Source organism: Lontra canadensis, unplaced genomic scaffold, assembly GCF_010015895.1.
Source record: "Lontra canadensis isolate GAN:19392208 unplaced genomic scaffold, GSC_riverotter_1.0 scaffold10, whole genome shotgun sequence".
Lineage (NCBI taxonomy): Eukaryota > Metazoa > Chordata > Mammalia > Carnivora > Mustelidae > Lontra > Lontra canadensis.
The window spans coordinates 6,530,819-6,556,479 of NW_022631004.1; the positions used below are offsets into that span (position 1 = coordinate 6,530,819).

The 25,661-nt window shown below is 35.4% G+C and overlaps 2 protein-coding genes across 4 annotated transcripts in view; one reads left to right on the plus strand and one right to left on the minus strand.

Moving 5' to 3' along the window:
• The window catches only part of LRBA (LPS responsive beige-like anchor protein), a 729,797-nt gene that overhangs the window by 427,956 nt on the left and 276,180 nt on the right, over positions 1-25,661 (plus strand). For all 3 annotated transcript variants that reach the window (XM_032855538.1, XM_032855540.1, XM_032855539.1), the window contains exons 38-40: positions 7,085-7,209; positions 14,956-15,102; positions 17,619-17,755. In XM_032855538.1, coding sequence (XP_032711429.1) covers positions 7,085-7,209; positions 14,956-15,102; positions 17,619-17,755 — 409 coding nt within the window. The remainder of the gene's footprint in view (positions 1-7,084; positions 7,210-14,955; positions 15,103-17,618; positions 17,756-25,661) is intronic.
• Positions 21,179-23,880, minus strand: MAB21L2 (mab-21 like 2). Its single transcript, XM_032855548.1, has one exon. The coding sequence runs from the start codon at positions 22,877-22,879 to the stop codon at positions 21,800-21,802; it is 1,080 nt and encodes a 359-aa protein (XP_032711439.1). The 5' UTR covers positions 22,880-23,880; the 3' UTR covers positions 21,179-21,799.

Consider the following 25,661-nt stretch of genomic DNA (forward strand, 5'->3'; position numbering starts at 1 on the left):
CCAAAGGTCCTAAGATAAAGGTTTCTTTTTTATGTCTTTATGCCATTGTCCATGCTCTTTCTTCTGCTTGGAATGCCTTTTCCATTTTACCCAGCAGACTCTGGTTTATCATTTAAATTTCTTTTAAAAAAAGTCATTTGTTCTTTAATTGGTTATTTATTAAGTGCCTGCTTTGTTCCAATTACTGTGCTTGGCCTGTGAATTAGGTAGACACAAACCCTTGTCTTCATGGAACTTACAAAGTAGATCCTCATTAAAACCGTAATGGAATCCTTAATCCTCTCAGGCGGGGTTAATTATTATTTTGATCATAGATGAGTAGTATCCAGTGAATTTCTAGAAGAAATGTCATGTGAAAACCTCATTGACTTTGAAGTTCATAGTTACTACTGATGGGTAGGGCCTTGTTTCTTCATCTTTAAAATGAAAATAACAGTATTTTGGCAGAGTTGCTGTGAGACTTGGTGATAATGTGTATAAAAGAGCGTGAAGGCTAGCGCAGAGCAGCCAAATGCAATAAATGCTGTCTATTTTAAATATTATTTTTGATATATGATGATTTTCTTGTCCTGATTATAACATAGAAAATTATAAAAGCATTATTCATATTGATGTATCAAGACTGGTACATAGTTGGCACTAAATAGCTATTTGATGAATTACTTTTTTTAAATCACATTTTTGGGGAAAATAGATCAGAATTATCTAAATAGTGTGGCTACTGAGGTGAGTTTTAGGGCTTCTTATATTCAACATCATTTATTTAAAATTTTTTTTCATTTGTCTTTTGTTGGAGTTTTAATTGGTAGTACGATAACACTAGATTTTTATTTTCTTATAACTTTGGTTACTTCCTGGTAAAAATGCTAAGTGAGTAAAGAAATGACTAATAGGCTAACAGCAGCCAGGAAAAGTATGTGATTATTTCTTAAAGAACTGACCTTGTTACAAAATGATACTTTTGTAAATTATTCTCAATAATAATTGAAGATGAATGTCTAAATGTCTCTAAAAGCTAACGAGAAATACACTGAATAGTACCATGCAGAAATTCATAACTACATAAAATATAATTTTACATAATTAAATAGTATATGCAGTGTTACAGTGACTTGATCTATTATCAAATCTATGTATCAGGCCTCAATAAAGAAATAATTCTGCTTTAGAAGATACCTCCTTTTGGATCCAAGTAGTCGAAGGGTTTTTGTTTTTTTTTTTTTTTTTCCTTTGCATTAAGACAGCACAGTGCATAGATCGCCTCCATTTGATTTATAGTTAGTTCTTGGTTTTAGTTAATATTCTTTCTATTTATCTGCATGAAGGCACAGCAGATTTCAGCTTGTGAGATAAAGCATTCTTTTATATTGTATGATGCCCTTAGTACCTGAACATTATTTCACCAAGATTTATGCAGAAAGTGAAACCCTTCTAGAACTTAAGCACTTTTATCTTCTAGTTGACAGTACACTGAAAATATTTACTTCTTTTTAGAAGTTACCATTTGTTTAAGTTGTAGCTAATATCTAGCATCAGTTTTTAATCTAAAAATATAGAAATAAAAGCGAACCAGATACAGGAATTTAAAGAACAGGTAATATAAAATTTTTAGAATAAGATGTGAAGTGCTAAAATTATTTAGGATTTAGAACTTTTATTTAGCCAGAAAATTTATTGCTGACTTTTGTTAAGGCTATCAAGATGTATCAGGTATTGTGATAAGGAAGTGGGTAAGATGGAAAATGGGACATTTTTCTAATGTAATTGCATTGTGACAGTTTTTCTTTTTAAAACTAGCATTCTTTTATTGATGTAGATCCAGGTTACATTAAAATGACACAACAGTGAAATTGCAGACATTTATATATCTGACTAAATTTGAATAAGTGTTAGTACCTTTAAGTTATGGAATAATTGGAATATATATGTAGCTGTCACTGATTTTTAGTAATTAACATAACCAAATTTAATAGAATAATATAAAAAATCTACTTTAATAAAGCAATATGAACTTAATGACTTCAGGGAAATAATGTTAATGTTTCCCCTTTTTCCTTGATTATTTTATTCTGTGTACTAAATTTTGTCTCTTTTTTTTGATTTTTTGACAATGTACTTAATCCTGGTCTGAACATTATTTCTGCTACTGATAGCATCTGAAGAGGCTTATTCTCTTCCCTTTCCCAAAGATTAGATTTAACTCTAGGAGAAAAAAAAGGAGCTTGAGCATTGTATGGAGAGGAGGAAAAGATGAGATGTTCTCATGGCACCATGTCATTCTCAAGGGTATTCCTTTAGAAAACCAAAAGGAGCATTGCACAAATCCAGGAGTGCCATTTATACAAATTTTGATGTGAACACTGCCTCCTGGAGTTGTGCAGTTTACTAGCCATTTAATAGAGCTCTGCTCTATTACGCATAGTTTTTTGAATTCTCATTATTTATTTTCACATCTGTCTTCTCCATGAGACCAGGACAGTATCCTAACAATTCTTGTATTCTTGGCAGCTGGATCAAGGTAAAGAGTTAGTCATTATTATTAGTAAATATTTTTGGATTCTGTTACAATATTCATCCATTTACATGTTGTTAATTGGCTCCTTGGTGTGTTACACTTTTCCAAAACACCCTGAACTTTATAAAGTCTTAAAATTTACATGTGAAAAAAAAATTATTTATACTTGAGCCATTTAACTGCTAGAGGAAGAAAGTGGATGATATCTTAGTTATTGATTGAGTCTTTCTTTTACTTCTGCCTTTTCCACCTGATTCTCATTTGGGTCATACTTGTTCATTTATTTTACTTGATCAAATCACTGACTACAATGGAGCTCAGAAAGGGAATTAATAGACTATTAATGCTTGAGTTATATTTCCCTCTAAGATTTATTTCAACAATCTATTTGATTCTATTCTTGTAGAACAGAAAATACAAATTCTGTATATTAAAATGACATTGTTTTATAGTCTTTTATGTAGATTTTAATGATATGTTAAAGGTATGTGTATACAAACAGATAAGATTGAAGGTTTTTTTTTAATTATGAAGAAATTAGATGACTTAGAAAAGGACAATTATATTTTTATTGTAATTTTAACCTCAGGCTTTGAAATTAGCTCAAAGAAGCAGGGAAAATAATTAGAAAGAAGAGTTAGAACATTTAATTTCAGTGTCATCCACAGCTTTTCAAATATGTGTATTTACTTAGAGATTTTAGTACTTGGAGAGTATACTAGTAGGGGATCTAACTACAGCACCTTTTATAGAGAAGACTTTATTTCCAAATGTTATGTGGCCTAGGCTCACATCCTTAATTTGAATACTTTTGGGGATCTTAGTTTTCATTTTTGTGGAAGTGGATAAAGGTTAAGTTTGTGAATGTGGTATCACATATTAATATAATTTTTTTGGATAAGTTCAGGTATATAAAGGTGTGCAGTAATCCAGATATATATATATTTCTAAATTTTCAGAATAATAATTTCTTATCTTACACGTGCTTGTATTTGATTAACAGTTGGTTTCTTTTTTTTTTTTTTTTAAGATTTTTATTTATTTATTTGACAGAGTTCACAAGTAGGCAGAGAGAAAGGGGAAAAGCAGGCTCCCCACTGAGCAGAGAACCTGATGGGATTCGGGGCTTGATCCCAGGACCCTGAGATCATGACCTGTGCCAAAAGCAAAAGCTTAACCCACTGAGCCACCCAGGTGCCCCAAGAGTTGTTTTCTGAACCTCGTTTTTTAAAAATTTTCTAGCCATACCATTTGTGATAACTCCAAAAATATACAACTTATTTAATTCATAACATCATGAGAAGATAGTTGATTATAGTTGATTATGCCAAATTTGCCAATTTCTTATCCTCTTTTCCCCTACAAGGGCTTTTAGGGAGGGGTAGAGGTATTTTTTAAATGAGAGTGAAATCCTTATGTGAAAGATCTGAACTTACAGAAAGTTGGTGATTGAAACCTACACATTCCTCTTTCCAATACTGTTCTAAAATGACAAACCATGCCTCATTTTTTTCAGTGATAAAAGTTAATACAAAGAGTGTATGTTATTGGAAGGAGTAGGATTGGGGGGTAAAACATGGGATTTTTAAGCCCAGGTCTGTTTCTATGTAAATGACTTTAAATATGCTAGTAATTACCCTTATCTGAAAGAAATGAATATGGCTTTTTTATCCCCCAAAGAACATGTATTGCTCTGAGCATCAGAAATTGGATGATAACGCTATTTTTTATCCAAATGAGGCTAATAGCTATTCTTTTATGAGTAAGTTCTTGAGGGTTTGTAACCTGTATCACCTGCAGAGCAGTGCTTTATTATGGAGAGACTCTCGAGAAAATGTATTGAAAGTTTTGGGCTCTCTAGAAGATTTGTGTAATACAGTCTAGATCTGTGCTCTGAAATAAGTGATTTTTGTTTGTCTTCAGATTATTTGAAATTGTTAACAGGAGTTAAACTCTTTGTATTGAGAAAGATAGTCTGAGATACAGCTTCAGGATATTATAAACATTATGGTGAGCTATAAAGTTCTTTTTTCCCTTTTTTTTGGACTGTAAGTATTTTTAAAATTTTTGGTACTACATTTATATTTGAAGACGAGATTTATCTTAAATTTTTTTTCATTGTATGAGCAAATTCTCCCTTCCTGATATATTGGTGCTTTTCAGCCAAATGTTAGTATCAAAGGGCACAAAAATAAATATCATAGTTCTGTTTCCTCTTAATTTTCATTATTGCTCTTATACATATTGTCTTTGAGTTATCTGTTAATTTGTGAATGATTTTATAATTCTTCTGTTTTTTCTACGCTATGACAAAAAACATTGCACACATCCTTTAATAGCTGTTGGATTTGACTTCACCCTCATGCATTATACTAGAACGTATTGTTACCTAATTTTGTAATAATTTTATAATAGCAGCTTAACATCTCTTATAATTTTAATTGTTATCAAGAAAAATGATATCATTTAATTTGACTCAAAATTCAGAAGGATGGATGAATGACAAATTAATAATTCACCACCTTTGCATAAGACTGAAGCATTGAATATTAGAAGGATTGATGGCAGAAGAGGTTAACAAATTTTAGCAGCTTTCATTAGCTTTACATCGTCATATGTTTGTGGTGCTGACTGAAATAGGCTTTGTAGGAGATCTCAGTCTAGGGAACTAATTACTTGTGCCGATTGCCGCCCTGATGAATAGACCCTCATTGTATCATTCCCCTGAAGACGAGGAGCAGCCTGTGATTCACGACTGCATCCTGGCTGATATTTGATAATAATTTTAACAGATAAATGTAGGTAGGCAGAATGATGAAGTGCCTATCCAAGCTCCATGACTATCAAAGCCATACACGTAGCCATCTGTGTATGGTCTTCTCGCCTTTCAGCTAAGGAGAATTTTATTTTATTAATTGAGTTCAGACAACTCTTGTCTTTTGCTTCTATGTGTATTCTGTAGGAGCTTCTTACATATTTTAAATGGTATTATAATAGTTTTCATTTAAAATGGACACAGCAAAATAAGAAGAATAAAAGAGCTCTTTAATTTTCCTTTTTGAGGACTGCAATTCTTACACTTTTTTGTATTCCATTTTGGTTACATTACATCTCCTCCTGTTTTGCATGATCAGAATCAACAAAGGAAGTTTTTGATATTCTCATTGTGTCCCCAGCTTTCTCAGAAAAGACCACTGGATTCCTATTATTTTAAAAAATATATATCTTCTTTAACTAATGTACTGTTAGTTGTTTATGCTTTTATTAATCTGAGATAATTTTTAATCAGTAAAGTACTTCTTTACAAATTATTTTGAATTTTTAAAGGATAGCATCTCCAGTACATCAAAATAAGAGTAACTTTTAAGTGGGTATTTTGGGACTTTCAGTTGGTCAAGACTAATAGGTCAAAGCTGACAGGTACAATTTTATTAGCTCATGAAATACAAGTGCGATTTTATTTTGTATTAGTCATTCCTTACAGAAGTTTTGATTAGGAATTTTTTTATTTAATTAATGAAGCTTAGTGAATAAGTGTATTCTGCAGGGCTTTTTTTTACTGTAACTGAAAAAACTTCATATTAGTGTTTTCCTTACAAAATATTTTTCAGCATGCTAGATTATGATTAGTTAATAGGAGAGATAGTTGACATTTATATATTGCCATATAAAAGATCCTCATAATTGGGGAAAATATAGTAGAACCCTTTAAAAAATACATTTCCAAAAGTATGCTTTTGATATAGCAATTATTGCAGATCATATAGCATGTAGTTTTTAATTAAATATAAAAACAGACTACATAAAACAGAATTCCAATCTGATTTGCTTGAAAATAGATTGCTGTTTCACTCTATAGGAATGGTTTATTTAAAAACAGTAAATGGAAAAGAAATGCATTTTCTTGTGTTGTTCTAAGCCTCAGGGGCTAAATGTAATGAATATTTTAAGAGATTATTTTAATTAAATTCCTGCACATCTAAACAGAGTAATATTTTATTATCACATACATAACCATGTAACTGAGATATTCATTAAAGTTAACACTTTCTGGACCAAGAATTCATGGTATGATTTACTGACCTTGTGCAAAAAGGCACAAATTAGGAAGAAAAATGAAGGGGGACAGACTTTGATTAATATAGGTAATGCTATACCATATTTATAATAGCCTTTTTCCCTATTCTGGTTTATAAATGCAGCCACAGAGAAAGGTGCCCTGCTGAGGCTGAAATGAGGCTGAAATCAGAGCACATGCCACTAGAGTGTGGGGAAACTGATCACACTGTCAGCAATTCATTTTAAAATGATGTATTTAGTGCTCATTTCACCTTCCAAGAAAAAGGAAAAGGAGTTCCTTAGACTGGAAGGTGATATTGTTATTTTCAAGGACATACCTAAGTTAAAGATTGCAGAAAAAGGGGAGTGTGAGGTGGAGGGAGAATTAGGAGGAAGGGGAAGGGAAAAAAAAAAAAGCCAGAGCAAACAAGGAGAGCTTTATGCAGAAATTCAGTGCTACCATGCTGTTTGATAATTGCTAACATATGTGGCTTCTCTGTTTCATTGTAGTCGTCCTCGTGAGTTCTGGCGCCTTGACTACTGGGAAGATGACTTGCGGCGCCGGCGACGATTTGTGCGTAACCCTCTAGGATCGACACATCCTGAAGCGACACTAAAAACAGCCGTGGAACATGGTCAGTGTATAAGCCACTCCTTGCCAATAGCAGCAGGTACAGTACTTGGTAATGAAGAGAATAACTTCATTATTACAAGGCACTGTAAAATGGTCCATGCCACATTTCATACTTACTCACCCCAGAAAGAGAAGTTAATTTTTTTTATAGTTAGTGTAGGGTCCTATTAAATTATGGTGTCAAGTGTATTTGTTTATTATGTTACACATGCAAAACTTACTTAACATAGACCCTTTGTTTCAGAGCAGGAGGATAAAATATTTCTCTTTTTAAGTGACACATTCAGCTTTGAGTAAATTAATCCAGGATGCCTGCCTTAAATCCATGAGTATCAGAAAGACAGCATTTACAAACCAAATAGGTTTCTAGGTTCTTTTGTGTGTATATGGTTTTCCCTCAACTATGGTATTTTAGCATGAGATTATGAAATAGGAGAGATGGTAATAAATGTCCAAGTGCCTAGATACTTTCTGAGCCTTGATTTGTAGATGGTTGTGATAGATGGCTCCTAGAAAAAGAGAATAGACATTATTTTCATTTGTTCCTGTTCTGCATCAACTTGTTATCAGAGCTTAACAAAACATTTTTCCCTTTTTTGATATAATGCGTATCACTATGATTCAGATTAGACAGAAGCCTGATGAGCAAATTGGAGAAAACAGAGAAAGTCCTTTGGATTTAATAATATACTCTCTTTGATCATAGGATTTCACTTAATATTTTATAACTTTTAAAAGTTATAAATTAATTTTGATTTTATAAAATATAAATTGGTTATTTTTTAATAAGATAAATGGTTTTCTCTTTTTTCAATGTATTGGTTTAACATGCAGCAGTTTATGGTTAAGTGATAGTATGTAGTATACAAAATAAATATAAAATTACATTCAGTAAGGGTATTAAGGATTTTAAGGATATTAAGAATTTAGATTAAAAGTCTATGATCTTAGGTTTGGCTTTAGTCAGGCAGCTTAACCTCTTGCACTCAGCCTTAAAGAGCCATTTCTGGAAGAAAATGTCCACAATATGTCATGAGATATAACACCAAATGTGACATCAGTCCTTTAAAATAAATGATCATACAGAGAATAGTCAATAACAAAGTGATCTAAAAGCAATAATAGTCTGAGGGCCCTACATCTTCAACTTCAGGAGGTAGGGAAGGAGAAATAAGACGTAGAATTAATTAGGCTACTTTCCCTTTTAGGGTCCATGCGCTTTTTATGTGTTGCCATACATTTCAGAGTTATATTTATTTTCTTCTTTCCTTTTTTTTGGGGGGGGGATGCCTGATAACTCACTCTTACACTAAAAAAAATCAGCTTAATTTTGCAGCTTTATACTTTTCAGTCAAACAGACGTTACTATGTACACTTAAAATTTAATAAGTATCTTTCTGTCTTCTTAACTGTCAGTGAACATTGAGTTGCGAAGCCTGAAGTCTGTCAGTGACAATAAATGTGTTTTCATGAAAATATTTTGTTTTATACTTGGAGAAGGGACTTGTTTTTAAAAATTATACATAGGCAATCTGTTAATCCTTAATTTTGAAAGAAATACAGTAACTTGAACTTAAAATTTGTGGGATAGATTTAGTACAGAGCTTATTAAAAATCCATCTTTATTAAAAATAGTACATGTAGCCATTTGGGGGAATGGCAGAATTTTTTGTAATGAATAAATTTGGATTTTACTGCTATTGAACTTTACCTTTTAAAATAATATTATGTCAACTCTTTTAATGCTAAGAAGCTGGCTAAAAAATATTTATTAGCAATGTTTACTGTCATTTAAGACTTTTTAAAATCCTGTATGGAAGCAGATTTCACTAAAATTACTCTAAATAGTAATTGAAAGGTTAATATAATATTCATTAAATTGAGAGAAGTAAATGAAGCATTTTGTATTTCCATCTTATTTGACAATATTGTACATGAATCTTAAAATGATTAATATTTAAAATACTCTGAAAGATTAAAAACAAAAATTTTAATCTGAAATGTGTTTTTTTTTAAAAAATGTGTAGGAGATGCTTCAATGTCTGCCAGTTAAAGAGGCATGTCATATTTAATATAACATCTTTTGATGAAATAGACAAGTTTTTTTGTCATAATTTGTATTTTTTATTTTAAATAATATTACTTTAAAAACTCAGCACATAGATTGTACACTGGTAGTGTTTCATGTCAATCAGATTTATGCTTGTTCATTACATAAGCCAAGAACTCAATATTTAATGTTTTATTGACATATCTTACAGATGACAGTTTTAATTTTATGTTAATTATGAAATTCTTGTTCTTTAGCCTTAACTTAATAACAATAAGGAAGCTAATGAAAATAAACATTAAAAATCAAGTTAGCGAAACAAAGTGGTTAATGTGATCAAGAAGCACTTGAAATTACAGAATTTAACATGGATAAATACTGTGCTTCAGTGTTGAATTTGAATATTAAAAATAGATATTACTGAGGATAGTGTGTCAGTTTTATTCTGTTTTAGGAGTTCTCACTTTTATTTATAATTGATGTAACTAAGGAGGCACATTAGTTTAATACAGAATCTTAAAACATCGTGAACTATATTATTGTTATCAAAGGGAAACATCTAAATAGAAATGCCGTTGGAGATTAGTTACGTAGTTTAGTAGTAAGAGCCATCTTTTTTATAGATTGATTTGATTTGAAGGAAAGCCTCTGGTGTAAAGGTGGCAGAGTAAATACCTGAAGAGTGATGTTCTCTGTTCGGGCGATCAATACTAGCCCCATGACTCTACTTCTGGCTACCTTCTAGTTAAAAACAAATTTTTTAATTCTGACAATTTAATTGCCCTTCCCAAGTTCACATTAACTTGCTTGGGGAAAAGGGCCTTAGGTAATTTTTCAAAGAGAGACCCTCCAAAGTGGTTATTTATAAAAGTCATTTTGTAATGGGAGATTTCTTTAACTTCACAGAAACTGAGTCATATTTTTAAATTAAAATTAATACTTCCTCTTATTATCAAATATTCTTTATGGAAATTAGCAGCAGCAAGCAGAGGTGGGTATTTGATTCTTGAGGGCATTTTCTTGCATTTTATGGTTTAAATTTTATTAGAAATTAGTTGTAATGATTTGTAACATTCTCTTGATGTACAGGGCCCAGTTTGTCAGTTATTTATTATCAGAGCATTTTAGATCTGGAAAGAACCAAAGGCTAAAGTCTATTATAACTTTATTCTTTATAAATAAGGAAACTGAGGAAACAAAAGCCACATAATTCTTGGTACACACAGGACTAAAGCCCAGGTTAAATGACAACTAATCAGATTTTCTTATTGTAGTGCTATACTGTCTTCTAAAATTCATTGTTAAATATAATGGGAACTTTACATTTAAATTAAAGCCACATAAAAAATATTTTAAATGGTGGAAAGATTGGTTTTAATTCAAATAATAAAACAGTTTAGCGGTAGAATGCTATTGAATTCAAGACATTTTCATTTTGTTGAGAATGTGCATGCTAATGGTAATATATGAGGAGAATTTAACATAGTTTAAGAAGTCTCTTATAATTGTATGGAATGATACAAGTAACTCATCTGGTTTTCCTGGGATGACAGATCATATAAAGATCCTAAATCATGCCATTCTCTCATAACTTCAGTAATGCCAGATATTGTTGCTTCCTATTTAGGATCAACATATATTAGGTTCTGTAACTAAAACTCATTAGGAGATGAACTGGGCTTGTTCTCTTAATCTCCTAATCATATTTTGTAGTTTCACTAATACTTCTAGAGTAAATTGTCTTAACTTGGAACTGTTTGGAAATTGCGTAAAGTTTGGGACAGTAGTTGTATATAAGATATTCTTTAAGTGTCTTGTTAAGAATAAGCAGTTATGGTTATAGGTATTTCACATCACATTAAGTGGATGCCCATATTCATTTTATTTACATTTGAGGTCATTTTGTTATTCCAGTAGTAATTTTTTAAGTGCTTAATTCTTAATGTAAAACTTCTTTTACTATAATATGGACTATTGTTGATTCCATTTCACTGGTACAGTGGACTTTTAAAAGAGAGTTTATGTGTCATAGGTAGAACCATTTTCTGTGTTCTTTTTGTGTTTTAATTTTAGTTAGCTTGTGTTGGATAGATAAATCAACTCATGCCTAGAGCTAGCTCTAAAGAACTTGAACTTTACATTTTGAGGACCAGCTTTTCTCTGCGCCCTCTCACTGCTCTTAGCTTCAGTGAATCAAGCCATGTTTCAAAGAAAGCTTTTTTGACAGATTTCTCCAGTTTTATGTAACATTTGTAGTTTAGTTATCAAGTTAGGGTAAATATTAAACCAGAATAGAATGTAAGACCATATGAAGGCAATCTGTTAATAGTGTTATCAAAAATTTAAATAGTTATCCTGTTTGGTAATAATTTTATCATCCAGCAAAGATCTGAATCAAGCTTTGAAATCAATTCAGAAGTGTTTTCTGACTTCATCCAGTTAAACTTTTATACTCGTGTAGAATATACTCACAAAAAATATCAAAACAGTTGATACTTGTTTTAATGATTGCTTGAGTAGAAGGAGAACAGAAGTTAAAAATATACTTTCCCCAGCACATATAAACATGATAATTATCTTTTATTTTATGCTTGGGATAGTTTTGTTCTAATTTTGAAACAAAAAAAGTTCTTTAGCAGAGAGCTATTAGACTACTGAGAATTGAACACCAGCGCATGTGGTGTGTGTTAGAGTACTGTTGGTAATTTTACTGCTGCTAACTTAAAATCCTCAAGGGGGAGTTAATTACAGGAAAACCATTCTAAATATCAGTAAGCTGCATATTTTCCATGACAAGAGGTTTTTCAGTTGAGGTTGAACTATTCCAGAATCTGAGCTTGTAAAAATAAGTAAATAAATAAATTAAAGTGGGTATATGCATACAGTAGACTTACAGTACTTCAGAAATTTTTCATAAAATTTTATTTAATTCAAAAGTTAATTGTGTTTTAATATGTGTCGGCATGATGAGAATAAATTAAAATTTTTTAAAGTTCCTGTTGGATGGGATAACAAATTACACTTTGTGGTCATTTAAAATGAATGAGTTTATTTATTGAGCTATTTTAAACCACTGTATATTGCTACTTGGCTGCTCTCATTTTTTGCAAATGTTTGCAGATTAGAGGGTTTTTTCCCTTTCTCTCTCCACCGCCTCACCCCCCGCCCTATGTAAGCTTGGTGTAGTGTGCTTTAGGACATGTATGGTAATAATCAGAGATAGTAATGAGCAAGGTATTGAATTTGGTTGTTTCTGATGTTTGTCATATCATATGCTCATCAAATTTATGTTTGGAAATGAGTATTTTTGTATTCTTAACTTGTTATAATTTTGACTTAACCTTTTTTAAATGCACTGTGAGAAACAAGAATTATTGAACTAATCCATAAATTATATATATGTATTGATATTTGTGTAGTGATTAAGATACGAGTACCATAATGCTTGGATTTCAATCCTGACTCTACTTCTAGCTAGAGTCCGGGACCTGTGTTGCCTTGGGCAAGTTATGTAACCTCTCTGAGCCTGTTTACCTGACAGGGAGAAATTAGCAGAGGAAAATTAAATAAGTGAAGTCTTTTGAACACTCCCCAGCACATGGTAAATGTTATTTAATATTAGCATTATTATTATTTCTACTTTGAAGAAGGAAATGTACATCTAGAAGAAGAGAATATAACATTGATTTTGTACTAAAATCTGATTGGCAATTGTTAATTTATTATGATTTGCTTTATAAGAAAGTATAGAAGGTGGTGGTTTCTCTTGTATTGCTCAGTGACCAATTTATTTTTAACACTGATAGTAAATAGGAAAAAGATCTTGTTTGGGCTCAGGCCAGTGTTTATCATCGAGTAAGAAAATATAAATACTTGACATATAGACAATGATATAACAACTTAGTGTTATTTTCCTAAAAATTAGGGTTTGGGGGGTATATTTCTTTGTGGCTTAAAAAATAAAGGCATTTTAATTAGATACATTAAATTTTTTCGAAATATTTATTGAGACCTTCATATGGGTGCAGCATACTATGCTCATTATTTGTGGGTATGAAGGAAAATAAAATTTGATATACCCATAGAGGGTATTCCAAGCTAAATATAGAGAGCTTTATCCCATGACTGCTTATTTACTATAAAGCCACTATTTGCTTTTAAAGTAGTGCCATTGGTATTTTACATAAATGATATTCATTGTGAACTCACAGTGAATAAGATAAAAATAAACTTTTACCTTTATTATTATCCATAATCATACCTGTTAAAATCAAAGAAGCTTTGATTTGTGAAAACGTTTAGTAGCATACATGTAGTGTAAGTATTTTGAAAAAATTATATAGATAAATATTAGTCCTGTTAACTGCAAACATTATCCTTTCTGGCTTTGGGGACCTACTGCCTAGGCAGAAACTGCAGTGGAGCAAAAAAGCCTCGCTAGCCATCTAATTTCCATATCAATAGCTCCTGCCTGGGTGGATCAGGTGCTTTGCCTCCTGGATTTCCCTAGCTAGAAGCCGCGGGAATGTCAGTAGCATAGCAGAGATTCTCAACTTTCCCTTACATGACACTACTAATTTTTAAAAATCACAACCCAAAACTTAGTACCTCCTTTTATGTATTTCTGAAGGAGAAAGCTGCTCAAAGCAGTGGAAGTTACCCTGGGGAGGGATATGGGGTTTTGAAGTGAGAATTTTGAGTTTCAGTGTTTTCTCCTTTCAGCTGCACCTCTGTTCCTCTTTCTGGTTCAGTTGTTGGCTATAGCTGCTCCACAGAACTGCTTCATTCCCTAGATTTAGTGTACCCTTTTCCTCCTTCCTCTCCTTTCTGGCTGTCTTGTCACAGTGGCTGAGTCTGGTGCTGCAGCTCTCTGCAGGCTGCTCCCGTTCAGGGCCTGTAAGACTCTTTGCCCAGATTCCTCTCCTTCTGGGCTTTCTGTTATGTTTGCCCCTGGGGTGTCTTAGCCTTTTAGTTTAAACACATGGAGGAGGTAGCGTTTGAGCCTCCACTTAGTTTCCATAGTGTCTTACTCTTGGATATTTATAAAAGAACTGAACTGGGGGTCTGGGTGGGGTGAAATGTGGGCAAGGGCAATATGAAGGTAAGAGGGAAGACTGGAGTAAAGAAGAGGGTGCAGCTTCTGAGAGCTGCTGTAGCTTTCTTGATGTCAGCTTTGGCTTCAGGATTGCACTTACATCCTCATTGGCTGTGAATCTCTTAGTTCTGACCCTTCTTACCTCTGGATTCTCCTTCACAACCACTCCCTCACCATTACATAATGTTTTGGCAGTATAATCATTATTTGCAGAAAGGATCAGCCCTTCTTATTTTTCATATCAAGTAGGTATTGTTTCCAAAACTGGGTTCTGATTTTTTTCTGCTAATTTCCCAAAAATGTGCTGCCTTTGAACCCTCGCTTGCCCTAACTGTAAGTAAATAAATGGTTCGGTGAGGGGAGCAAGGGTCAGATTTAATGGGATTAGGGTGCTTGTTCAAGGTAACATTAGACTAGGCTTGGAGAATCACGTTTGTCAGAAAGAACATGTGTACCATCCCAGTCACTTCCCCACCGTGGATGACTCTCTGTAAAAATGACTGACCATCTTTGGCCACCTATCCTTACCACACTTCCCTGCCCTTCTGCCAAAGTACTCTTCCCCAGAGCTGATGGACAGCTTTGTTTCCTTTTCATTTCAGCTGCAGATGAAGATATCCTTGCTAAAGGAAAACAGTCCATCAAGAGTCAGGCTTTAGGAAATCAGAACTCAGAAAACGAGATCCTCCTGGAAGGCGACGACGATACTCTGTCATCCGTGGATGAGAAAGATTTAGAGAATCTCGCTGGTAAATTCAGTGGTTGTGTGGATATTTCGGCTAGCTCCGGGCCAATAAGCATCTAATTACTTACTTTTTCATCTGTGACCGCTAGGACTACCAAGTTTACACCCATAATTACTTTAAACAAAGATTGTTTTTGTTCTTCCAAACATTTTCTCCCTAATCTTCAACACGGTTTCCCCTTTATTTTTCCATTCTTTTCAGTTTCTTTACCCTTCTCATCTTTTTCATTTATGAATAATTTTCACTGTTAAAGAAAAAAGTTTAAAAGCAACAACAAAATTCCTTCACCCATGGGAGTTACCTAATCTCTCTAAAATGAGAGCTACAAGTAAAATTTTGCCAATTGTTTTTTTGTAAATAAAGCTTGGAGGCAGATGAGCTATTTGCTTTGATATACAGGTCTTAGTGAACATGCTGCATATATATTTAACTCTCTCAAAAAATCCATTCCAGGAATGCTATGGCTTTTCACAGGATCCACATATTTTACCTGGTGTAGGAATTTTGATTTGCACTCTGCAGATTTTCAGTTTTACTTCCCTTATGGGAAAAATTCTGTTGTTTAGCCTGAAATTTTAGTCATTCATTAAATGGCTTTCTTTTCTTTAATGCCTATGGCTCTCTCCCTCCAGGAGGAAAGTCAGAAAGATTCTACAGTCTCCATAGGTGAAAATTATGCAGCCTTCTTTTTTGATAATTTTAATTTAAGAGAAAAGACATCAAGAATTTCTCATTTAGTGATATGTCTGCATCCTGTGGTACCATGCAGTAAATTATAATGAAAAGTAAAAATAGATGATGGTGTCTTCTCGGATTACCATAAAACTCTCTAGAAAGTAAAATAAAATTAATTGGAGCACACTGTTAAGGGATTTGGGCTGGGAATAGAGAGTAGGTGGACACTGGTATTCTCTATCCTTTTCCTTCACATCTATTTACCCATTTCCTCCTCCTTTATTTTGCTTCTATTCTTGCTACTAGTCATACATTCATACAGTAATAGAGGTGAAAGGGGAGTTTAATTATATAATCTTGACAATGGCAATAGGATTAAGAAGTAATCCACACTAATAAAGTGGTGTGGGTTAGAAATGAAGTGGAAATTGTCAGGGGTCTTCTGTAGGACCTAGGCTGCCCTAGCTCCTGCAGCTGTCTGCTTACCCTGTAATTGAATGTCTGAGAGTGATTGAAAAAATGTTATTTCTTCTCAGGATTACATGCTAATGTACAGAGGGCAAAGGAGACAGCAAAAGAACACATAGCTGCTTATTTCATCCATTTATAGGGATGAGCTTTGGGAAATCATGGCTGTTCTGCAGCTATCTGCTGCCCATCTGCAAACACAATGTATTTGTACATTGGGAATAGAGGGCAAAACCTGCTCTGATCTCCGCAGAGCATCCCTTCTATTGTCCTACTGGCACACATTAAGATTGATGTGAGATTAAGGGCCAGCACCTTCTAACAATCGATGGAAATGTCGATTCATCTGAATTTTGAAACATTTATTCACCCATTGATTACCTGAATAGGTGTACCATGTTTATAGGCACTATATTAATTCAGAACTATAAGTGCCAATCTTCTGTTGCTGTTTTCTTCACCTACAGGATTTATACAATGAGGAGTTGACGGGATTTCAAATTCTTACTCTTTCACTCTCTACCTAAATATATATATGTGCATAATATAATTATTACTTTTTGTCCTTTATTTTAGGTTTAGCTCTAATATACTTTATGCTCGTCTATCTGTAGTGAATCTATTGTTTTCAGTAGCAGGCTGATTTGTCTCTTTGATAAGCCCTGTGGAGATTTGATTATTCCAATAAAAATTCATTCACTTGGAAACCCACCCTCCAGCTGTTTACTCCCAGAGTCCCTGAACTACACTAATATTAGATTTGGAAGCATTGAACAATATTTAGCAGTGGAAAGGCAGGCTTAGAAAAGAAGTATTTTTACCAATTTTTCATGGGGTAAAGTTGTTATGGAAGAGGTTTTGTGTCAACCTGGCACAAAATCTTTATCAGAGAATATGGTGTAACGTTTCTCACTTCACTAATAAGCTAGTGATCTTTGTCGTAATCATACTTCAGCCAAACTAAGCTAACCTCTGGCCTTGGAAGCCCATTGAGCCTTCCTTGCTCCTGGTTGTTGTTCCATGTTGTTGCATAGCCTGAGGCTTGTTTTCTAAATGCAGTGTGGAAGGACTTATTCAGGCAGAGCCACCTTCTTACCAGGAGGTTAGACCAAAGCTTTGCAGATTCCCTGTGAAATAATTGCATCCTGGTTTACTGTTATCATTAACTGCCTACTATAAATTTCTTAGTATGAGAATCCCAGTAACTTTGCATTTTCAGAGGCAGCTTTGGGGTAGACAGAATTTCTAAATGTAGACAATTTGGCAGACAATTTGGTGCCAGAGGTGAGAATTTGAAAATAAAATTTCTGCTTGAATCTACTAGATTTTTTGAAAAATGTCATCCCATTGTGTGGCTTGTGTTTTGCTTTTGGCAGGTCCTGTTAGCCTGAGCACACCAGCTCAGCTTGTGGCCCCCTCTGTTGTAGTAAAGGGCACACTTTCTGTCACCTCCTCCGAACTCTATTTTGAGGTGGATGAAGAGGACTCTCACTTCAAGAAAATCGACCCCAAGGTGAGAAGAGGAGGAGGAGTGGGTTTCACTTTAAAGCATTTTTTTCTTATGATGGGATGGTGGGCTGCTGTTGGGTAGGATTGGCACTGGTAAAATCTGACAGATTTAGTTTGAATTTCTTGCTGAACTGCTTCTGCCTGTATGCAAGACTACTATCTTGTTTAGCTTATGATTCCCTTACCAGCAAGTTAGATTATTGAAGTTCATTTAGATTCAAAAACAGTTTCCACTTAATTGCGTTTATCATTAGCTCATTCCGGGGTTTGGGGGGAACTACAGGGAGTATCGTCCATAAATATATTTTGCCACAAAGGTTCCAGGGTGAATTAAGCTACAAAATTCAGTGAGGTTGAGAGTGGAATTATTTTGTTTAGCCTTTATATTTTCTGGATATAATACCAATATATCACTCTCCTTGCTTTGTCCTCATGACTTACTACTCTGTTGTGCACGCAAGCATGTCTTATGTGTGTGAGATACCTCTGTTTCCCATTACCTACAGTCGATTTTACAAGGCACTGCATAATTTCCTATTCTTAAATGAAAATGTAATTTCCCCTTTAAAATGTATTTCTGATTACTTTTCAGACCTTGGCAACTTTATTTTACTAAGAAACATTTGTGGCATAGCCATAAAGCCAAAGCTGGGTTTATTTCATGAAAGTGAATGGTAGAATTTGTTCTGATAGGAAAGTCTCTTTTAAAATGAGCAAAATAAGCAACCTGTAGAAGAGAAGTGGCTTAAAAAATGGAATTACTATTTTATGGTCAGATAGCTTGTGTGAACACACATATTTTGAGTTTATTGGTAGGAAGTTCTTTGGTCATGTAATCATGTGAATTATTAAATTTTAGTGATTTTGAAGTATTTCAGAGCAATCATTGATGAAAATGGTGTAATTTTATTTAAAACTTTACAAACAAATCATCTCTTGTCTTACATGTGTTTCTAGCATTTTGTTTTGCAATTGCTGCCTTTATTAAGATAAGATTTGGTAGACCGTATGAAAGGAAGGCTACGTTGGAAGTGATTGTTTTGAACTTGTTAATTCAGCCAATTCAATATAGAGAAAACTTTAATTGTGAAATTATATCAACTGGAAAAATTTCCTACTTTGTTACATGGTTCTGCTATCTGAAATTGTATTTTAGTTTCTTTAGGAAATGAAGGTAACTAGAATTACTTAAACTCTCTAATTTATGGTACTTTGTATGTTTGAGAGGTTGAAATTTAATTCAGAATGTTCTATTATGCTTTTGGACGTATGTGGCCTAGAATCTAAAATGTGATGTAATTTAAAGGTGTCTAACATAATTGTTCTCAAGATTAGGATCTCTGCCAGTCTTTGCAGTGAGGCTCTTTAAAGTTATTTACTCCTTTTGAGAGAACTTAAAACTTTCATTTCTCTCTGATTTTATTCTCTGCAATATCATTAAATTAATTTTTCCCCTATTGCTTGTGCAGTACAAAGATCTTTTAGCTTAATTACAGCATTTGTCTTGTATCTCTGCATTCTGCCTAGTGTTATGGAAATCAAAGTTTTGCTAATTTATATTCTTAAAATTTTTCAATTATTGAAAGAAATTTTTATTTTGTGTAGATGTTGGTGCTTTTAGGTATTTTGTAAATGAGGATGCTTGTGTTGTGGCAGTGTTTTTCTTTTTTTGTTGGTGATACCTGCGTTAAATAAGATAGGGGAAAAATTGCCGAATTTGGGGAATTTTTGTTCTTCTTGCCAGGACTTAAAAACTTCTTCCTGGGGTAGCTGGAGGGAGATAGTGTCTCATGCTGTAAATACTTGTGTGCATAAGGAAAAAAAGGTCATTTTAAGATGTCATTTTTATCTTTTAAACTAAACATTGTACCTTTAAATGACTTCTTTGTAAATGTGAGTACCTACTACTTGCTTTGAAAATGTTCCTAAAAATCAGAACATTTTCCCTGGAGAATAGTTCATTTTTATTATTAAAAAAAAATTAGTATTTTTGTCTGAACCACTTAGTATTACAGTGAGTTTGTTTTACATCTATAGGAAGAGAGATCAGAAAAAGATACAGTATTGGCTGAAAGAGTAGAGATTATTTCAGAACTGATAAGATCAAAGTTTATATTTCTAAAACAAAACTATTTTTACTAGGAAATTTTTACCAGGGAATCTGAGAACTTAAGCCTCTTTTGTCAAGTGAACTCTAGGCATCAGAGCCCTGAGTACTTTCCTTGTTTTTATCCATCTCTGCTGTCCTGCCGATCATCCCTCCATACTCTCCCTCCCCCATGCAGACTTCTTCCTTAGATCTTTAAAATTCCTTTTTAGAACACTTTTGCCTCCATCTCTCCTTCATGGATTTTTCAATAAATTAAAAACTGGACTAATTCAAAGAATAAATTTTAAATGTAAAAGGTAATATCTGACATATTTTCTGTACCTGTGCCTCATTATTAGCATATCTAATGGAGTATATTGAAGACAACATAAAGAAGACAATCCAAACCAGCTCCTTTAGGATGCTTTCAGTTTTACTCATTATTTTATTTTTAACTGTTATTTCCTTGTATTAAAAAGAAACCTTTGTTAATTTAGATGAAGTGTTAAAACAAGTACATTGGATTATTACCTTAGAAAAGCAGAAGGAGTAATGTACTTTTTCTGTATGTAAATTCTTGAAACAGTAATTTTTCTTTGGTCATAGAAATGGTATTAAAACCTTTTTTGTTTCAATTGCCTGTAAGCACCTTCTGAATAATTCTGGGAATTTGGCAAATAATGGTCTTAATTATGGCATTTATGACTAAACCTTAAAAAACTGAGGTAAGTTTCTAAATCTGGATTGTTCATATCACCATTTGCTGGGGAAAAGGAATATTGTTGCAACCATTTTATTCTTTCTTGGTGTGGTTGATTGAATTGTTAAGTTTTTGTTACTTAAAGTTCCAAGAGGACAAATAATTGAAAGCAAAGTATCAACTGATCATGTTAACTATCAAGAAAAGATCCATGAATATTGCCTTTGTTTTTCAGACTCAGAGTTGATTTTTTAAAAATATGATGTAAGAAAGCAAATCTCTTAATTTTTAATGTGAAATCAGTTTTTTCTATTTTAAACATTAGGACCAAAATCTTTCCTTCCACACAAAAAACTACTTTTTTCAAGTGTAAAGAAAACTATTACTTTCAACCTCAAAATTTGCAGAACAAACATATTATAGTTGGGTAAAATTAATATTTTCTCTTTTCCAAGGATTGGGAGTGGGGGGGACTTGTATGGTTAAATCTACAAAAAGGGCTGTATTTGTAAATTTTGAAAATTAGAGTTCCAGTGAAAGCTTCTCTTGCATTTAGTTCCTGAAGTTCACATCCTTACATTGTGAATTATCAATTACAATCTCACCTGCCTTCATTTAAGAACAGTCCACAGTCAATTACAATGTAAAGTAATATTTTTATTACTGTTTTCAACAAGACTGCTTAGGGTGAGGGTAGAGGTGCAAGAAAGGGAGGGGCACAATCTGACATTGGCACTGAGATACATTTAACATCACCAAAACTTTTTTTTAAAGAGAAATTTTACATATAATTAAATACTTTTTCTCACTTGGTGACAACATTCAGGCAACCCAGAACAAAATGAAATGAGAGGGAGAGGAAGAGGGAAAGAAAGAAGATGAGCGAGGGGAAAAAGGAGAAAGGGAGAGAAGGAAAAGAGGAGAAACTACTATACATTGATTTGAAAATGTACCTTGGGTTTCATTTTGTGGTGGCAAAGCCCGATTGCTTCTTTTGTGTGACCTTTTAAATTCACATTGTTTGGAAGAAAAATGATCACTTTTGTGCAAGAATGTGATTTTGTTTGTTTGGTTGGCTGGTCTGCTCTCTTTTTGTTTGCTTGTTAATTAACGAAGGTCTTGTGCCTGCTTCCTGTTTCTTTCAGGTGGCTTATGTAAAAGTTTGTGTCCGGAGTTTCTGCTGTTTGTAGCTGAGTTGTGTGAGTTGTGTGTAAGAGAGCATTCCCATTTGTGTCGCTTTTCAAGCAGTCCCCAGCACCCTATAGTTTGTCCAGGCTTTTGGGATTGGTGAGAATTTCCCTGGCCAACCTCCAGGTCTGCTTGGCAGCGCTCTCCAGGGCCGAATGGGGCTTGCCCTGAAAAAGGTCGAGGTTGGGCAGAAAGTAGTGAGGGCAGCGGCGGCACTGCAGGCAGGAGATGAGCTGCAGCAGGATGCCGTTGAGCCGATCGCCTAGGCACGCCTCGTCCCAGTCCGTTTCCCGCGGGTGTTTCTCGCACTCATAAAGCAGCAGCGTCTTCATGTGGTAGTTATTGAGCGGCTGGCCTGGCAGTTCCAGGTGGCGGTCCCGCAGCGTCTTCAGTACCGAGAGACACTTGTTTCGGCAGCCGCCCATCAGCAGGCGGTTCTCAGCCTCCCCGAACTGTAGCACCCAGGCATCGCTCTCCGCCGAGCTCTGCTTGCCGGTCAGTGAGTAGCACTCCTTCGACAGCAAGTTGAACCCTTCGGCCTTGACCTCCGCCACCCGATTGGGGCCGGGCCACGGGATATGGGGCATAGGCCACTGTGCCGCACTGCGAGGCCAGATACCGGTGCACTTGAACGCAGGGGTGATTTGCACCACATAGCGCTCCCTGATGCGCAACTTGACCTCGCTGGTGTCTGCGATCATCTTGACCACATCCCGATAGCTGCACTTGTCCACCGCCTGAGCCACCAGGGTCTGGAAACGTGAGCGGATCTTGCGCGCTGAGAGGTAGCCGGACGCCGTGATGAACTCGACCCAGAGAGACATGCTCCGCTTGCGTCCATCACTCAGTTTGAGCACCGCGCAGCCGGGCAGGGAGCCGTCGTCCACGAAGTTGAAGACGCCCATCTGGTTTAGGTAGAGCACCACCTCGAATTCCGTGGGCGAGATGACCTCCAGCCCCTCGTAGCGGGCATCGATCTCGCTCAGGGAGCTGATGAAGCGAGGCTCCTGTACCTCCACTTCCTTTAGCACGTCCGAGACCACCTTACAGACCTCTCGGATGGTCTTGGCGATGGCTGCCTTGCGTGCTTGGCAGCGCTCAGTGTAGTATTTATTGAGCTGGTAAACCAGCTTGGCCTGAGCGGCGATCATGTTGGGGCACAGGTCCGGGCTATACACCGGCGTCTCGCAATACGTTGAGGGATCCAAGGCTTACGCAGTGGTGGTGGCCCTGCGGCTGGCAAAAGAGGCGTCGCGCTCCCCCTAAGCCCCACTTTCGCTCTTGGTTTCCACCTGGACTGACCGGCTGACAAAACAGCCGGCTAGCTCGCTCTTTCCCCTCTTTAGGAACCTTTTTTCTTCTCCAGAAATAAGTAAAAAAGGTAATCTTTGAAGAGGAAAAGTACCTGCTGGGACTTTTTTGCTTGATGTGTAAAATAAAGATGTGCTTGTAAGAGAGATGAAGGGGGGTGGGGAAAGAGGGGGGTGAGAGAAAAATTCAGGTTACCAAGAGGTAAGGCTTAGATGCCTGCAGCCGAGATTGCCCAGAAATCTGGAAATAAGGTCTTTTAAGTGCCAAAGTAAATTTAAAAATAAAAGCGAAACATTCAGTGTTTCATTCTTAAACTTCTCTCCCACGCTGATAGGACTTCTTCACTCAGCGTAGGTAAGTGCCTTTTTCCTCACCCTCCCCCAAATGGAAGGTGAAAGACGTAATTAAGGTCCAGAGAGCAGTGAAGTGCAGCTCAGTCCGAGGCACACTTGGAGGTTTGCAGACGCCCCGCACTCTCAGCGTGATGGTCTGGTCTCTTCTCAGGGGGTCCTATTGTAGCGGTTTTCCTCTTTCCTACTGGAGGCGTTGTTTGGACTGGGTTTGTTTGTTTGCAGTGGCTTCTTCTTGTCTTTCTCTAGGTGCAAACCGCTGAAAGTTGTTTGGTATTCATTTCTGCTTCGTAATTTATAATTTTGGCCCTCACAAAATCTGTTTTAGTGTGACGAAGTCCTTGCTTGCGTTGCATCTGGGGTTTAGTTATAAGGATTCAGGGGTTTTTCTTCTCCTCCCCCTTTAGGTTGCTTGTGCAGATTCCACTTTCTGAATCGTCTCTCCCTCCTCCCCTCCGACGTCTCTCTCCTTTTCCCTCTCCCTCCCTCTTTTTCTCTCTCCCTCCTCCCTCCTTCTCTCTCTCTCTCTCTTCCTCTCTTTTCTCTCTTCTCTCTCTCTCTCTCTCTCTCTCCCTCTCCCTCTCTCTGCCTTGCTGTTTCCTGGAGTTATTTAGTTTATGAATGGTCCAGGGCCATCATGAGGGGGGTGGAGCTTCAGTTCCTACAATCGCTACCCGAGCTGTCAGTGCTTTAGCCAATCCGAGAGAGAAGACAGGCATGCTTGGCAGACAGTAGCCGCGACCGCTGCACTTGATAAAGAAAGGGGGTAAAGAGAGAAGTAAGAAAATAGGAGGAGATAGTAGAAGTCAAATGCTCACACACATTTTACAGCCCCCTTCTTCTTTATCCTCTCCTCTTATCTGTTGCAAGGAAGAAAAAGAGTCTATATAGAAGGGACTTCCTGGAGATGGCTGGAATAACGCGAGAGAGTAGCAGTGGTTGAGAAAGGTTCACTTTTTTTTTTTTTCTTCCTACCAACATTGTGCAGAAGGTGCAAACTCTGACAAAATTACTTTTTCTTGAAGGCAACTAGAAGGAAGATGGGCAATCTTGGAAAGAACCTACATTTTTCTAGATTTTCTCCTCTGGCAAACTCTCCCTCCCTTCTCTTCCCCTTCTCTCCCATTGCTGCCAAGAGCCAGAGCAATTGCTGTATGTGTGCACCAGTTGGGGTGTGTGTGGAATGGATATGGGGTGAAGGTTTATGACCATAAATCTCTTTTCAGTAATCTCCATATCCTGTTGAAAAATGGGGCAGAGTAAAAATAGTGCAGGCACCTTGTTTGATAATTACTTCTTAATTAAGATTCAGATATTTTTATGCTATTACTTTTGTTAAAAAGACTAGTTATTAGAGATAAAATATGTTTAAGTCTTGAGAAAGAGTGCAAATTTGTATGTGGTAGAATATTGTTCGATGTACTTTTAAATTAACTAAGCCACTAAAATTGTTTTAAACAATAAAAATGAAAAGAATTTGTAAAAGTGAAACTGAGTTAAAGTTTTCTTAAAATGTTAGATATTATAAACCTAATTTTGAATATACTCTGAGGCAGTAGAGTTTCACTTGTAAAATGATTTTATTTTCATAATTGACTGTTGCTTTTAAAAGACTTCACTGCTGCAAAAATCTATAACTATCCTGTTATTGATTACACAGATGGCTTCACTCCTCCCTTGGCATTTCACTGAAACTCATGCATGTGCTTTTAGTATATGTATTATACTTTCAAGCTGTACCCCTTGTAGCCTTTCCCTACTTTTGGATGAAAGAAACTGTAACAGTGTTTTTGATTTGCTTAGTATGGAGGGTTTATGTTTGAACCTCAGGTGTCTTGATGCTGAGTCTTTTTAAGACAAATCAAGTAGTTGGAATTATTTTTGGTTAGATTTTCGATATTCTCTGATAATGACATAAGAAATAAAAATCTATGAAGCCATTTGGGCAAACACTTCCTTTTGCAAAACCGGTGTTTCTGCGGCTTTTGCAAAAGCTCTTGGGAGGGCTTGAGGTGCCCTCTTAAAAGCTGGACCAGGTAAACCTGAATTCAGTTGCATAAGGAAAGTTTATTTCTCTCCATGTAATTGATGTCAGATACTTGGACTTCTTGGTTCTTTCTTAGGTCTCTGGAGCAGACCACTGGTGCCTTGCCCCCCTCACTCTCTTTGCCACAGCCCCTTTCTAAAGAACTGGTTGGCTTTTTTAAAAAAATCAAGTCGGATTTTGTGAAGAATACGTCTTTGGTAGCCCGGAGTTGGGAAGTACAGTCGG

Coding starts and splice junctions, on each gene's coding strand:
- MAB21L2 (XM_032855548.1), bottom strand. CDS start 22,879: ATGATCGCCGCTCAGGCCAAGCTGGTTTACCAGCTCAATAAATACTAC.